Here is a 14,270-nt window from a genome sequence, read left to right as displayed (position 1 = left end):
TTGATATTTATATTTAAATAATTGTAAATATTTTCAATAATTTTTCCAAGATTTTTAATTTAAGTACAAAAGATTGCATTTTAAAGGACAGTATGTGGAAAAAAAATTCTGATTATTTTAATAAAAAAGTACAGTAAAATTGTGAAATATTATTCTAATGTAAAACAGCTGTCTTCTATGTGAATATCTGTTAAACTCTAATTGATTTCTGTGATGCGCAGCTGAATTTTCAGCATCATTACTCCAGTCTTCAGTGTCACATGATCCTTCAGAAATCATTCTAATATGCTGATCTGCTGCTCAACAAACATTTATGATTATTAGCAATGTTGAAAACAGTTGTGCTGCACAATATTTTTGTGGAAGTATTCATGCATTTTATTTTTCAGGATTCACAGATGAATAGAAAGTTCAAAAGAACAGCATTTCTTTATCTTCTGTAACATTCTAAAGGTCTTTACAGTCACTTTTGATCAGTTTAACGTGTTGTTGTTGAATTAAAGTATTAATTTCTGTCATCTGTAGAGTCGATGATCCTGCTGGGCTCTATTGAGCGCGCTCAGTTGCAGGCGATCCTCACGCAGCATCTGGGTCGCGCGCGGCGGCTGGAGTTCATACGTGAGCGCGCGGAGGCCGAGAGGAAGCGCGTGTCCGTGGTCAGCACTCCCAGCAGCGAGGAGGGGAGTCAAAAGGTCAACCTCGAGGTTCGCTTCCAGGTCAGAAGGCATTTACTGGACTCTCTGATCTTACTTTTTCAGACTTTTTCTCAGTTTTTGAGACGTGATCTTGAATGTTTGTGCGTGTAGATCTCCACAGAGGAGTCGTCGTTCACACCGGCCCGTCCGATCTCTCCCAAACCTCTGAAACCTGCGCTGAAGAGGACGTCTGTCGCCGAGAAAAACATCGAGATCCCAACAAGTAATGTCACACACATTTTATTTATCCGTCTAAATGTGGACATTGCATAGACTTCTGTTGTTTTTATATACAGATAGTTTCAAATAGCTGATTCTAGCAGAAAACCTTCTGCCTTGCGATTATAAAAATGTATTTGCTGTTTTGGTTTTTATATTTATTATTTTATTGTTTATTCTTTTCATTTATTATTTTTACTTTCCTTTTCATTTTTCACTTCTTATTTTTTCTATTTTTTCTGTATGCTTTTTTTTTGTTTGTTTGTTTTTATTTATTTATTTTTTATTTGCTGCTTTGCTGTTTTGGTTTTTATATTTATTATTTTATTGTATTTTACTTTCCTTTAATTTTTTATTTTTTTGTAAATTGTCTTTTTTTTTTCTCTCTCTCTCTCTCTCTCTTGTTTGTGTTTTTTTTTCCTATTGTTATTGTTGTTATTATTATTTATATATATATATATATATATATATATATATATATATGTGTGTGTGTGTGTATATGTGTATATATATATATATATATATATATATATATATATATATATATATATATATTTTTTTTTTTTTTTTTAAAGAAATAAGGACATACACAAAATTAGTTTTGGGGTGATTTTTTTGTTGTTGTTGTTGTTAGGTTTACCTCACTTCTTGTGACAAATTTGACCCAAAAATATGTTTAAGTAGCTTTAAACAACTGATTATAGCAGAAAACTTTCTGCCTAGCAATTTAAAAAATGTATTTACTATTTTTGTTTTTATATTTATTATTTTATTGTATTATTTTTACTTTTTATTTATTTATTTATTTATTTTTTTGTCTATTTTTTGTCTCTCTTTTTTTTTAACTATGTTTTCGTAATTATATTACTGTAATTTATTTATTTTATTTACTTATTTATTATTTTTTTATTTTTTTTGGAAATGAGGAATGTACACAGAATTCGGTTTTGGGTGATTTTTATTAGGTTTACCTCACTTCTTGGTACAAGTTTGTCCCTAAAAGCAGTTTTAAACAGCTGAAAACTTTCTTTCTTGCAATTAAAAAAAAAAAGAAGAAGAAGAAAAAACTATTTTTTGTTTTTATATTTATTATTTTGTTTTTGTATTATTTTTACTTTTTATTTTTTATTTTTTTATTTATTTTTTTTTTTTTAAACTGTGTTTTTTAATTATTATTACTATCATGTATTTATTTTATTTTATTTTATTTTTTTGGAAATGAGGAATGTACAAAGAATTAGTTTTTGGGTGATTTTTGTTAGGTTTAACTCACTTCTTGGTACAAATTTGTCCCTAAAATATGTACTTTAAAAAGTATTTTTAAAAAGCTGATTCCAGCAGAAAACTTTCTGTCTTGCAATAAAAAAAAAATCTATTTTTCGTTTTTATATTTATTATTTTGTTGTATTATTTTTTGCTTTCCTTTTTATTTTTAACTTTTTTTAATTTACTTTTTTTTTTTTTTTTTTTTTTTATTTATTATTTTTTTTAGAAATGAGGTCTTACACAAAATAATTTTGTGGGTTATTTTTGTCTAGTTTAGCTTACTTGTTAGTACAAATTTTGCCCCAGAATATGCTTAGGTAGGTACAAACACAGAAAACACACAGAACACACTGTCCTCATGAGTTGTCATTAGAGCCTAAAAATAAAAATTAATTCAAACTTACATTAAACCTACAGTGATGTTTTTTTTTTATTATTATTTTTTACAAATATTTTATTTTTTTTATGTATTATTATTTTTTTTTTTTAACCATGGAAATGGTACTTTAAAACCTTTTTTCCTTCTTTTTTTCTATATTATATTATATATTATATTATATTATATTAATTGTGAGTGTTATTTGTTTTTAGGTCCTCATGATTCTGGCATTGGCTTAAAGAATCTGTTATGTGCTCGACCTCAGACTGATGCAATGGAGGTGGGACTCTCTCTCACACACACACACTTTTATGTTTGTATGAGGGTTATCATTTGAAGTTTTTTTGGTGTCTATATTATGTTTTCCCTCCATTTTTCACCTGTGGAAGAATAATAACGTGGAGCACACAGTCGCTCCAGACTTCAGGCCGCCCAAACGCGTCAGGATTTCGGTCTTGGTAAGAGGCGCGATAAATCACGGGCTCGTCAAATCATCGCGTCATCATCTGTCATCATCTTATCATGAACGCCTTTCTCGTGCCTGCTTCTGACCTTTGACCTGCTGAACCGCAAATAGAGATTTTACCACATTCCAAAACACTCTGATTTTTTTATTGTGGTAAACATTAAACTCACATCATTGTTTTGATCGGTCTGCACCAGAGTGAAGGTTCAAAGGTCAGAAATGGTATAATCTAGCAGGAACGTGGGAGGCGACCAAGCATGCGTAGCTGTCAATCATCAGCATGACATCAGAACTGGCCAATCAGTGCGTGTTGCATGAGCAGTGGGCGGAGCCAGTAAATGATTGCGTCTCATAACACTCGTCTTGCTCACTTCATGTAAAGCACAGTCCTGCTGTAGAGTTTAGATATTAAACTATAAAGGATAATTCACCTAAAATAATCATTTTTTCATCATTTACTCACCTTTATGTCACTCCAAACCTGTATGACATGTTTTTTGTTGTTTTTTTTGTCCATGCAATTAAAGTCAGTTGTGGTTGTAACGGTTTTCTTAGGTCTTCATAATAGATTAAAGGTGTCAAAGTGCTTTTGCTTTAAAGATTATTTTGTATAATATATATTTTTAATGGGTTCATTTTATATTTGATTTGATTTGAGTAGCAAAATATTAAATATTAATTAATCATAACACACATTAAACTTATTTCAACATTAGCACCTTAAAATTAAAAGAAATTACACTTTTTAATCATACATTAAACCTGTGATATATTATTTAGGCATGTTTTATTTCATTATATTTGATGTATATTATTTATTTATTTATTTAACAATGTGACCCTTTTCTGTTTTTATTATTATTATGTTGTTATATATTATATTATATTATATGATAATTTATTATAATATATTATATTACTTTATGTATTATGTTATATTATATTTTATATTACTTTATATTATATTACTTTATATATTATATTGTGTTATATTACTTTATACTATAATATTTTATATTACGTTATATTATTTTGTATTATATTATATTATATTGTATTATTTTATATTATATTATATTATATAATATTACTTTATATTATTTTTTTATTACTTTAAATTTTATTATATTATTTTATATTATATTACTTTATATATTATATTATATTACTTTATACTATAATATTTTGTATTACGTTATATTATTTTATATTATATTATATTATATTATATTATTTTATTTTATATTATTTTTTATTACTTTAAATTTTATTATATTATTTTATATTATATTATGTTATATTATTTTATATTATATTATATTATATTATATTACTTTAAATTATATTATATTATATTACTTTATATTACTTTATATTATATTATTTTTTATATTACTTAATATTATTATTGTATTATTTAATATTATATTATACTTAGTTTTAAGTGAAAAGTGAAAAGTGTTTTCATCAGTACTTTATAATAATGTTCCATTTTGTTACCATTAATTAACTATATTAGTTAACACGAACTAACAATACAAAATTATTCTAAAGCATTTAATAATCTTAGTTAATGTTTCAGTTTCGATGTTTACTAATAAATTATTAAAATCAAAGGTATAATATCTGCTAAAATGATTTAATGGATCTGAGCTGTGAACTAACAATGAACAGTTGTATTTTTTATTAACATTAACAGACATGAATAAACACTGTAAAGATGCATTGCTCATTGTTATGTAATGTTAGTTAATGCAGTGGCTAACGGAGGCAGGATTGTGTGTGGATGATGTTCATTTCTAGCGTCAGTCGGAGCTGTTGAATGACCCACATCTTGAGTAAATGTTTGTGCAAATGTTTTTGTGAAACTGAACTAGTGTCGGTCGTGATGTCACACAGTTGCTATGGAAATACATTTGCGTACTTAAAAAGAACAGCATAATGGCTACATAATGATAAACCTCAACCTTCATCTACGACAGCAGCGCTAATCTGTGTTATACGGTTCATGCTGATTTTACTGTCAAAAATGACTAAATTATGTATGTTTTAAAATTAAAAAAGAGAGAACAGCATGCAATTTTTTGCACTTACTATTATGGAAATGGACAGTGCAAAACAACTTGAAAAAAATGCACGGCTTTATTTTTTTCCATTTTAAATGTAATTATTTAATTTTGTTGTTAAAAATGACCCAATTATGTATGTTTAAAAATATTTCAAAAAGAGAAAGGTGTGCAAATTTGTCCTTTTGTACCATCAATTTCAATAGTGATGTATATAATATAATATAATATAATATTAATTTAATATATTTATTATTGAAATGCAAAAAAATGCAAAAAACTGAAATATTTGCATAGCTTTCTCTTTTTATTATTTTTTTATTAATTAATTTTTAACAATATTATGTTATTATATTATTATACATATTTTAAGTTAAAAGTGTTTTCATAAATAGATTTCTGTAAAACTTTACAAAACGGTTCCGTTTGTTAAAATTAGTTGGTTTGCTACTTTTCTTTTTTTTTTCTTTTTTTTTTTTTGGCTAAAAGAACTAAATTATGCATGTTTGAAAATATTTTAATATTTTAAAGAGAGAAGTGTGCAAATGTTTTATTTGTTGTTTTGCACCAACAATTTGTATAATAACCTAAAAAAAAATTATGATTAAAAAAAATTATTAATTAATTAAAAGGAAAAAGCTGTCTATTTTTTTTAATTGTTTTGTTTTAATTTTTTTTATTAGATTAGATAATATATATATATATATATATATATATATAAAATATAAAAAATATATATGTAATATATAAAAATATAATATATAAAAACATAATTAAAAAAAATAATTGTTTTGTTTTAAAATATTTTGCATTTTTTACATTTTATTTTTTATTTAAAGATGAGATTAGATGTATTATATTACACTTATTTTTAAGTTAAAAGTGTTTTCATAAATAAATTTCAGGAAAATGTACAATAAGTTTCCATTTGTTAACATTAGTTGACTACATTAGTTAACATTATATGGTTTTTGCTACTTTGATTCCTTATTTTGTTGGAAAAAAGGACTGAATTACAATATGTGTGTTTGAAAATATTTTAAAAAAGATAAAAGTGTGCAAGTTTTGCACCACCAATTTGTAAAATAACCTATAAATATTATAATAGATTAAAAAAAAATAGTTAATTTAAAAAGAGAAAACTATGCAAAGTTTTTCAGTTGGTTTGTTTTTAAATATTTTACTTTTTTATTTAATTTTTTTAATTAAAAAATTAGAATAGAATTATTTTTTTATACTTATTTTTAAGTTAAAAGTGTCTTCATAAATAGATTTCTGTGGTTATGGTTTCGCTAATTTGATTCCTTATTTTGTTGACAAAAAGGACCGAATTACAATATGTATGCTTGAAAATATTTTTAAAAAGAGTTGTTGTTTTGCACCACCAATTTTTATAATAACGTATAAAAGTAATCATTTAATTTTTATCAATTAATTTAAAAAGAGAAAGCAATGCAATTTTTTCCCCAAAGTTTTGTTTTTAAATATTAGTTTTTTTTTATTATTATTATTATTATTTAAAATTTTGATTTATTATATTGTACTTATTTTTAAGTTAAAAGTGTTTTCATAAATACATTTCAGGAAAACTTTACAATAAGTTTCCATTTGTTAACATTAGTTGACTACATTAGTTAACGTTATATGGTTTTTGCTACTTTGTTTCGTAATTTTGTTGGCAAACAGGACTGAATTATGTATATTTGAAAATATAAAAAAAGAGAGAAAAGTGTGCACATTTTTTTCTTTGTTGTTTTGTGCCAACAATTTGTATAATAACCAAAAAAAAAAAAAAAAAAAGATTTTTTAATTAATTCAACAAGAGAAAACTGTGGAAATGTTTTTATATTTTGTTTTAAAATAATTTTCATTTTTATTTTTTAACATTTTATTTTTTTATTTAAAAATTGGATTAGATTAGATGTATTATATTATACCTATTTTTAAGTTAAATGTGTTTTCGTAAATAGATTTCAGGAAATTTTACAATACGTTTACATTTGTTAACATTGTATGGTTTTTGCTACTTTGTTTCCTCATTTTGTTGACTGAAAAAAAAAAAGCGAAATTTTTCCACTTGTTTCAGTCCAAAGCAACACGTTGCAGACCTTTCTCATTTTTCCAAAATCTTTCATGATTGTCAAACACACCTAACGCCCATAAAAACACTCACACCATGCACACCGCACATCATGACGGCGTCTCTGTCTCTTTCTCAGGTAGTGGAGCAGTAAATGGTTTGAGCGTGGTGTGAGAGCAAGACCCGCAGGCCGTCTGTCTGCTCATTACATTACGCTCACATTTCTACAGAAACCAGCACTAATGGATGGATGTTTTATTAATGCGTAGAGAGTGCTGCAAAGATTTATACGCCAATATCTGTGTGTGTGTGTGATATACTTGTGCGGAGAAAAGTGCAACTGCAGGCTGATCTCATCGATTAAATTTAGCCTGAAAGAGATGAAGAGGGAGGAAGAGGAACTCGAATCGGTCGACTGCCAAAGCCGCGCTCGCAGATATCGATCAGATGACACAACGTATTAGCATTACAAATCACCAACACACACTCGTATATTACACTCCAACCAAATCACACAGGAAAAGGACAAAGAGAAACTGTAAATTCTCTGTTCACAGTCTATTTAGGCCGGGGTTTTGTATTCAGGCTTGCCATGTTTCTTATGTAATGTTACTGCAAAGCGTTTTTTCTGAGTGACGGCGCAGGAGTTTCACTTTGAGTGTGTGTGCGTGTGTGTGTGTGTTTCAGGAGGATCCAGACGCAGAGGATGACATGACTCTTGGCGAGGTGAGCACACAGCGGCTGTAATAGTGAAAACCTCTCATAACACACTGGTGCTCCTTATTTGGGAGTCACACTTGTGGTCTTCACGGTCAAAAGTGTAAAGGTCACGGTCAATGTACGGTTAACGGTTAATAATATTTTATAATAATATTTAATAATATTTTTTCTTCTTTCTTTTGTATTTTGAGAGAATTTCATGGTACTGATTAATATTTATGCAGTAATTATGATCCATTTTTTCCATTGAAAATAATACAAAAATTTTTTTTTTAAATATTTTCTATTACTTTTTGATTATAGCAGTATTTCATGTTAAAATAGAGACAATGTCTTTAAAATCCAGTTTTTAAGCCAGATTAGTGTCATCTGGTGGAAGTAAAATAAGAAAAACATCTGCAATTCCATGGTTTAGCCTATATAGCTCTACATAAAAGGCCTGTAAATTGTCTTAATTGTTTTAGACATAAGTTGTGGGGTTGGATATATATTTAGACATTCTCAAACACAGACGCAGAAGATGACATGACTCTTGGTGAGGTGAGCACACAGCAGCTGTAATAGTGAAAACCTCTCATAAACCCTGATTCTTATTTGGGAGTCGCACTTGTGGTCTTCACGGTCAAAAGTGCCCGGACACCTAAAATGTAACTTTTTTTTTTTCCCCTAGTAAAATCAATGTAACATATTTTTGTTTAATAATATTTTTTCTTTTTCCTTTTGTATTTTGAGAGAATTTCACGGTACTAATTAATATTTATGCAGTAGTTATGATCCTTTTTTTTTCATTGAAAATAATACAAAAAAAAATTTTTTTTTAATAATATTTTCTATTACTTTTTGATTGTGGCAGTATTTCATGTTAAAATAGAAACAATGCCTTAAAAATCCAATTTTTAAAGCCAGATTAGTGTCATCTGGTGGGACTAAAATAAGAAAAACATCTGAAATTCTATGGTTTAGCCCATTTAGCTCTATATAAAAGGCCTATAAATTCTCTAATTGTTTTTGGGCATAATTACTTATTTTTATTAAGTTATGGTTTTGGATATATATTTAGACTCTTGGCGAGGTGAGCACACAGCGGCTGTAATAGTGAAAACCTCTCATAACACACTGGTGCTCCTTATTTGGGAGTCACACTTGTGGTCTTCACGGTCAAAAGTGACCGGACACCTAAAATGTAACTTTTTTTTTTTTCCTCCTAGTAAAATCAATGTAACATATTTTTGTTTAATAATATTTTTTCTTTTTCCTTTTGTATTTTGAGAGAATTTCACGGTAATAATTAATATTTATGCAGTAATTTTGATCAATTTTTTTTCCATTGAAAATAATAGAAAAAGATATTTTTTAAAACATTTTGGCACGATTATGGCAGTATTTCGTGTTAAAATAGAGACAATGCCTTAAAAAATCCAGTTTTTAAAACCAGATTAGTGTCATCTGGTGGGAGTAAAATAAGAAAAACATCTGCACTTCCATGGTTTAGCCCATATAGCTCTATATAAAAGGCCTATAAATTGTCTAATTGATTTTGGACATAATTACTTGTATTTTGAGAGAATTTCATGGTACTAATTAATATTTATGCAATAATTATGATCAATTTTTTTCCCATTGAAAATAATTTAAAAATATATATTTTTAAATATTTTCTATTACTATTACAGACTGATAATAAAAAAGGTCATTATATATATATGTATATATATATATATATATATATATATATATGTGTGTGTGTGTGTGTGTGTGTGTGTGTGTGTGTATATATATATATATATATATATATATATATATTTTTTTTTTTTTTTTTTTTTTTTTTTTTTTTTTTTGTAGATTTACGATGTTTATAATCAAAAAAATTAATTGTGCAAAGCTTCATAAATTAAGAATAAAACAGTGTATTTGTTCTTTTATTATATTATTATAAAGTATCTCGGCCAAAAATCATCCTATCCTAACAAACCAAATTTTACAAATATGTAAAAAGTTAATGAGTAAAAAAAGAAGACATTTCTAACTAACAAAGAAATATCAAACGGATGATATTAAGCAATAAAACGTATAAATGACAAGTACATGAAGTCAATAAAGCACCTGTGGCTGTGAATACAGATTGAGGAGTGGGAGGAGCAACAGCTTGACGAGCAGGTGAACTTCAACAACTGCAAGATTGACCCCGCCCCCTTCCAGCTGGTGGAGCGCACTTCACTGCACAAGGTGAGAGAGTGTGTGTAAGGATATATACCAATAGAAACTCTCTTGACATTTTATATTAAAGGGTTCTACACACACACACATACACATATATATTGCTGACACTGGATTTATCGTCTGCATTTCCAAACTCACTTGTGGCAAGAGCACAGAAGTGTTCATTAAGACCCGCTCTGCAGTGGTACACACACACACACACACACACGTCTCCTGCCTGCAGCTGTAAATGTGCTTAATGCGGTCCATTCATCCTCCTCCCACACCTACACATTTCTACACTAGTATGTGCACTCATTATGTCTCCATCCACACACACACACTGATTTATGCATGTGTGTATGTGTGCATGTGTGTGGTCACAATGTAGTTTAAAATGTATGCTTTTCCAACTTACATTGTTAAAAAGTGTCTTGAAAAACAACACTGAATGTTTTTGGTGCATGACAGCACTACCGTTTGTGTGTTATTAATATTATGACGTGTATTGTACTACTTATTTTACTTCTATATTTGTTTGCATGATGATTCTTTCTGTTTCTCTGACAGACTCACACCATCTTCTCTCTGTTGGGTTTGGATCACGCTTACGTCACCAGCATCGGGAGACTTATCGGAGTCGTTTCGCTAAGAGAGGTGAGAGTTTGCTAATCACACAAATCAGTGACAAACTGTGAAATATTATTACAATTTCATTGTCTACATGAATATCTGTTAAACAATTATTGATTGCTGATTTCTTGCAATTACAATTTTTATATTTCACAATTCTGGGCTTTCTTCCTCAAAATTATGGTTTTCCTCACATTGCACTTTTTACTCGCAGTTATGACTTTTTTCATAAATATGACCTTTTTTCTTACAATTATGACTTTTTCTTGCAATTATGATTTTCATTGCAATTATGACTTCTCACAAACATTACTTTTTTTCTTTCAATTATGACTTTCTTGCAATTTTGATTTTTTTTGGAAATTATGGCTTTTTTCTTATAATTGACTTTTCTCACAGTTATGAATTTCTTGCAATTATGACTTTTTTTTGCAATTATGACTTTTTTCTTGCTATTATTATTATTGTTATTTTTTTGCAATTATGACTTTTTTGCAAGTATTACGTTTTTGCAATTGACTTTTTTTCTTGCAATTATTTATTTTTTTATTTTTTGCAATTATGACACTTTTGCATTTTTTTTTTCTTTCAATTATGACTTTTTCTTGCAATTATGACTTTTTTTGCAATTATGAATTTTTGCAATTATGACTTTTTTCTTATAATTGACTTTTCTCACAATTATGTTTTTCTTGTAATTATGACTTTTTTCTTGCAATTGACTTTTCTTGCAATTATGACTTTTTTGCAATTATTTTTTTCTTGCAATTATTTGTATCTTGCATTTATGACTTTTTTGCAATTATGACTTTTTTTGCAATTACTTTTTTCTTATAATTGACTTTTCTCAGTTATGATGTTTTTCTTGTAATTATGACTTCTCATCAATGACTTTTCTTCTTGTAATGATTTCATTGCAATTATGACTTTTCTCACAAATATGACTTTTTTTCCTTGCAATTATTATTTTCATTGCAATTATGATTTTTCTCACAAACATGGCATTTTTTCTTGCAATTATGACTTAATGCAATTATGACTTTTTCTCGCAATCATGACTCTCGTAGTTTTTCATTTTCTTGCAATTGACTCGTTGCAATCACAAATTTTTCTTGCAGTTTTGAATTTTTCTTCACAATTGTGACTGCAATCAGTTTTTTTCTTCCAGTTATGACTTTTTATAATTTCACAAATCTGACTTTTTTCCATTTTTTTTTTTTGAGGACAAAAGTCAGAATTGTGAGATGAAAGAAAAAAATAATTTTGAGTTCTGAGAAGAAAAGTGTTATTGCAATTTTTAATTCAGTTCTAAGATACAAACTTGCAATTCTGAGAACAAAAGTATAGAAATAAAATTTTTTGTTGATGTTTTTAATTCCTTGGCAGAAACGAGCTTTGATACATTTCTGATTATTATCAATGTTGAAAAAAGTTGTGCTTCATTTATTTGAAATGGAAATCGTTTGTAAACGGATGAGTTTAATGTGTCGTTTGTGCTGCAGCTGCGTAAAGCCATCGAGGGCTCGATGACGGTGAAGGGTGTGAAGGTTCGTCCGCCGCTGGCCAGTTTCAGAGACAGCGGCACCAGCGGCACCAGCAGCGAAAGCGAAGCCACCGAACTCCACAAACTGTGGGATCGTCACACCAGCCTCAGCATTCCCAGAGAACACCAACCCAACACCTCCGACTCGGACGACAAGTCGCAGTGACCCGCGGCCGACGCACAGACTGTTTCGCGCATCCAAAAATCCCCCGGCTCGCGGTCAGCTCTTCCCGTCTTTACTTCCCACACTAATTCACTTCCCCTTTTGGAGAATCAGGGACTATCTGGACTTTGTCCTTTTTTCCATGTCAAGGCTCCTGGAGTGCGTGTGTATATTTGTGTGTGTGTGTGTTTATATGTGTGTTTGTTGCAGAAAGAGACAGATCATTTTATTCTTGATTTCATTCCCATTTTCACTTTTTAAGAAGTGTGATGCGCAAGCTCCGTTTGATGCTTCATCTGGTGTCTCGTGTGGTCTTTATATTGGGGAGTTTATTGCTCGCTAGTTTTTTTTTCTCGCAATTATGTCCTTTTTCTTGCAGTTATGTCTTTTTTTCTCACAATTGACTTTTCTCACTATTCAGATTTTTTCCCCCCATGCAGTAATGCCTTCTTCCTTATTATTGACCCTTCTCTTGCTTTCTTCCAATAGTTTTTTTTTTTTTTTTTCAATTATGATGTTACTTCTCGAAATTACAGCTATTCTTACAGTTGACTGTTTTTTTGTTCACAATTATGACTTTTTTTTTTCGTATGTACGACCTTTTTCTGAAAATCTACTTTTCAATTGACTTTTTTTCTTAATTCTAACCTTTTTTTGCAGTTATGACTTTTCTGCAATGATGACTTTTTTCGTATCTACAACTTTTTTTCTGAAAATTGACTTTTTCGATTGACTTCTTTTTTTTGTTTTTTCCATTATGACTTTTTTCATATGTACGACTTTTTTCTGAAAATTTACTTTCAATTGATTTTTTTCATAATTATGACTTTTTTCGCAATTATGACTTTTCATATGTACAACTTTTTTCTGATTACAATTGACTTTTTTTGTAATTGATTTTTTCGCAATTGACTTTTTTTGCATGTACCGCTTTTTCTAAAAATGAACTTTTTCAGTTGACCTTTTTTTTTTTCATAATCATGACTTTTTTTTCGCAATTTTGACTTTTCCAGGAGTTATGATTTTTTATTTTTTTTTCAATCAACTTTTTTCGCAATTAAGACTTTTTTCGTATGTACGACTTTTCCAGCATTTTTTTTTTTGCAGTTGACTTTTTCGTATGTACGACTTTTTCTGAAAATGTACTTTTTGAATGGGCTTTTTTGTAATCATGATTTTGTTTTTCACAATTACGACTTTTCTCACAATATGTGTTTAATATTTAATTTAAACAAGGACAAATATTTAATTTATTACAATATGACACTTCCAGCAATTATGAATTTTTTTGGCAATTTAATTTTTTTCGTATGTACGACTTTTTTCTCTTTTGTCTTTTCAGTTGACTTTTTTGTTATTATGACTTTTCTTCGCACAATGATGACTTTTCCAGGAATCGTGACCTTTTTTGCAATTATGATTTTTTCCGTATGTATGATTTATTTTTTTTTTTTTTTTCAAAAAATTGACTTTTTCAATTGATTTTTTCACAATTATGACTTTTTTCGCAATTATGACTTTTTCCATATGTACAACTTCTTTCTGAAAATTGGCTTTTTCAATTATGACTTTTCTTCTCGCAATTGACTTTTTTTTTTTTTTTTTTTTTTTTTTTTTTTTTACAATTATGACTTCTCACAATTACAACTTTTTCAGCAATTATGACTTTTTTTGCAATTATGAATTGTGCATTTATGACTTTTTTCTGAAAATTGACTTTTTTTTTTTTAACAATTATGACTTTTTTCCAGCAATTATGACTTTTCTCATAATATGAATTTTTTCTTGCCATTGACATTTCTCGCAATTATGATTTTTTTTTTTTTTTTATTATGATTTTA

At 28.2% G+C, this 14,270-nt stretch overlaps 1 protein-coding gene across 1 annotated transcript in view; it reads left to right on the top strand.

The window, feature by feature from the left end:
- The window catches only part of clcn2b (chloride channel, voltage-sensitive 2b), a 76,547-nt gene extending 62,520 nt beyond the window's left edge, over window positions 1-14,027 (top strand). Inside the window, exons 18-25 of the mRNA XM_051129723.1 lie at window positions 526-716; window positions 807-918; window positions 2,772-2,839; window positions 2,949-3,017; window positions 7,859-7,897; window positions 10,013-10,117; window positions 10,661-10,747; window positions 12,226-14,027. Of these exons, the coding sequence (XP_050985680.1) occupies window positions 526-716; window positions 807-918; window positions 2,772-2,839; window positions 2,949-3,017; window positions 7,859-7,897; window positions 10,013-10,117; window positions 10,661-10,747; window positions 12,226-12,432 (878 nt within the window). The 3' untranslated portion in view covers window positions 12,433-14,027. The remainder of the gene's footprint in view (window positions 1-525; window positions 717-806; window positions 919-2,771; window positions 2,840-2,948; window positions 3,018-7,858; window positions 7,898-10,012; window positions 10,118-10,660; window positions 10,748-12,225) is intronic.
- The last annotated feature ends 243 nt before the right edge of the window (window positions 14,028-14,270 follow it).

This window comes from Labeo rohita, chromosome 15 (assembly GCF_022985175.1).
Source record: "Labeo rohita strain BAU-BD-2019 chromosome 15, IGBB_LRoh.1.0, whole genome shotgun sequence".
Taxonomy (NCBI): Eukaryota; Metazoa; Chordata; class Actinopteri; order Cypriniformes; family Cyprinidae; genus Labeo; species Labeo rohita.
The sequence above is the reverse complement of the archived record's forward strand: the minus strand, read 5'-3'. Positions and strand labels throughout refer to the sequence as shown.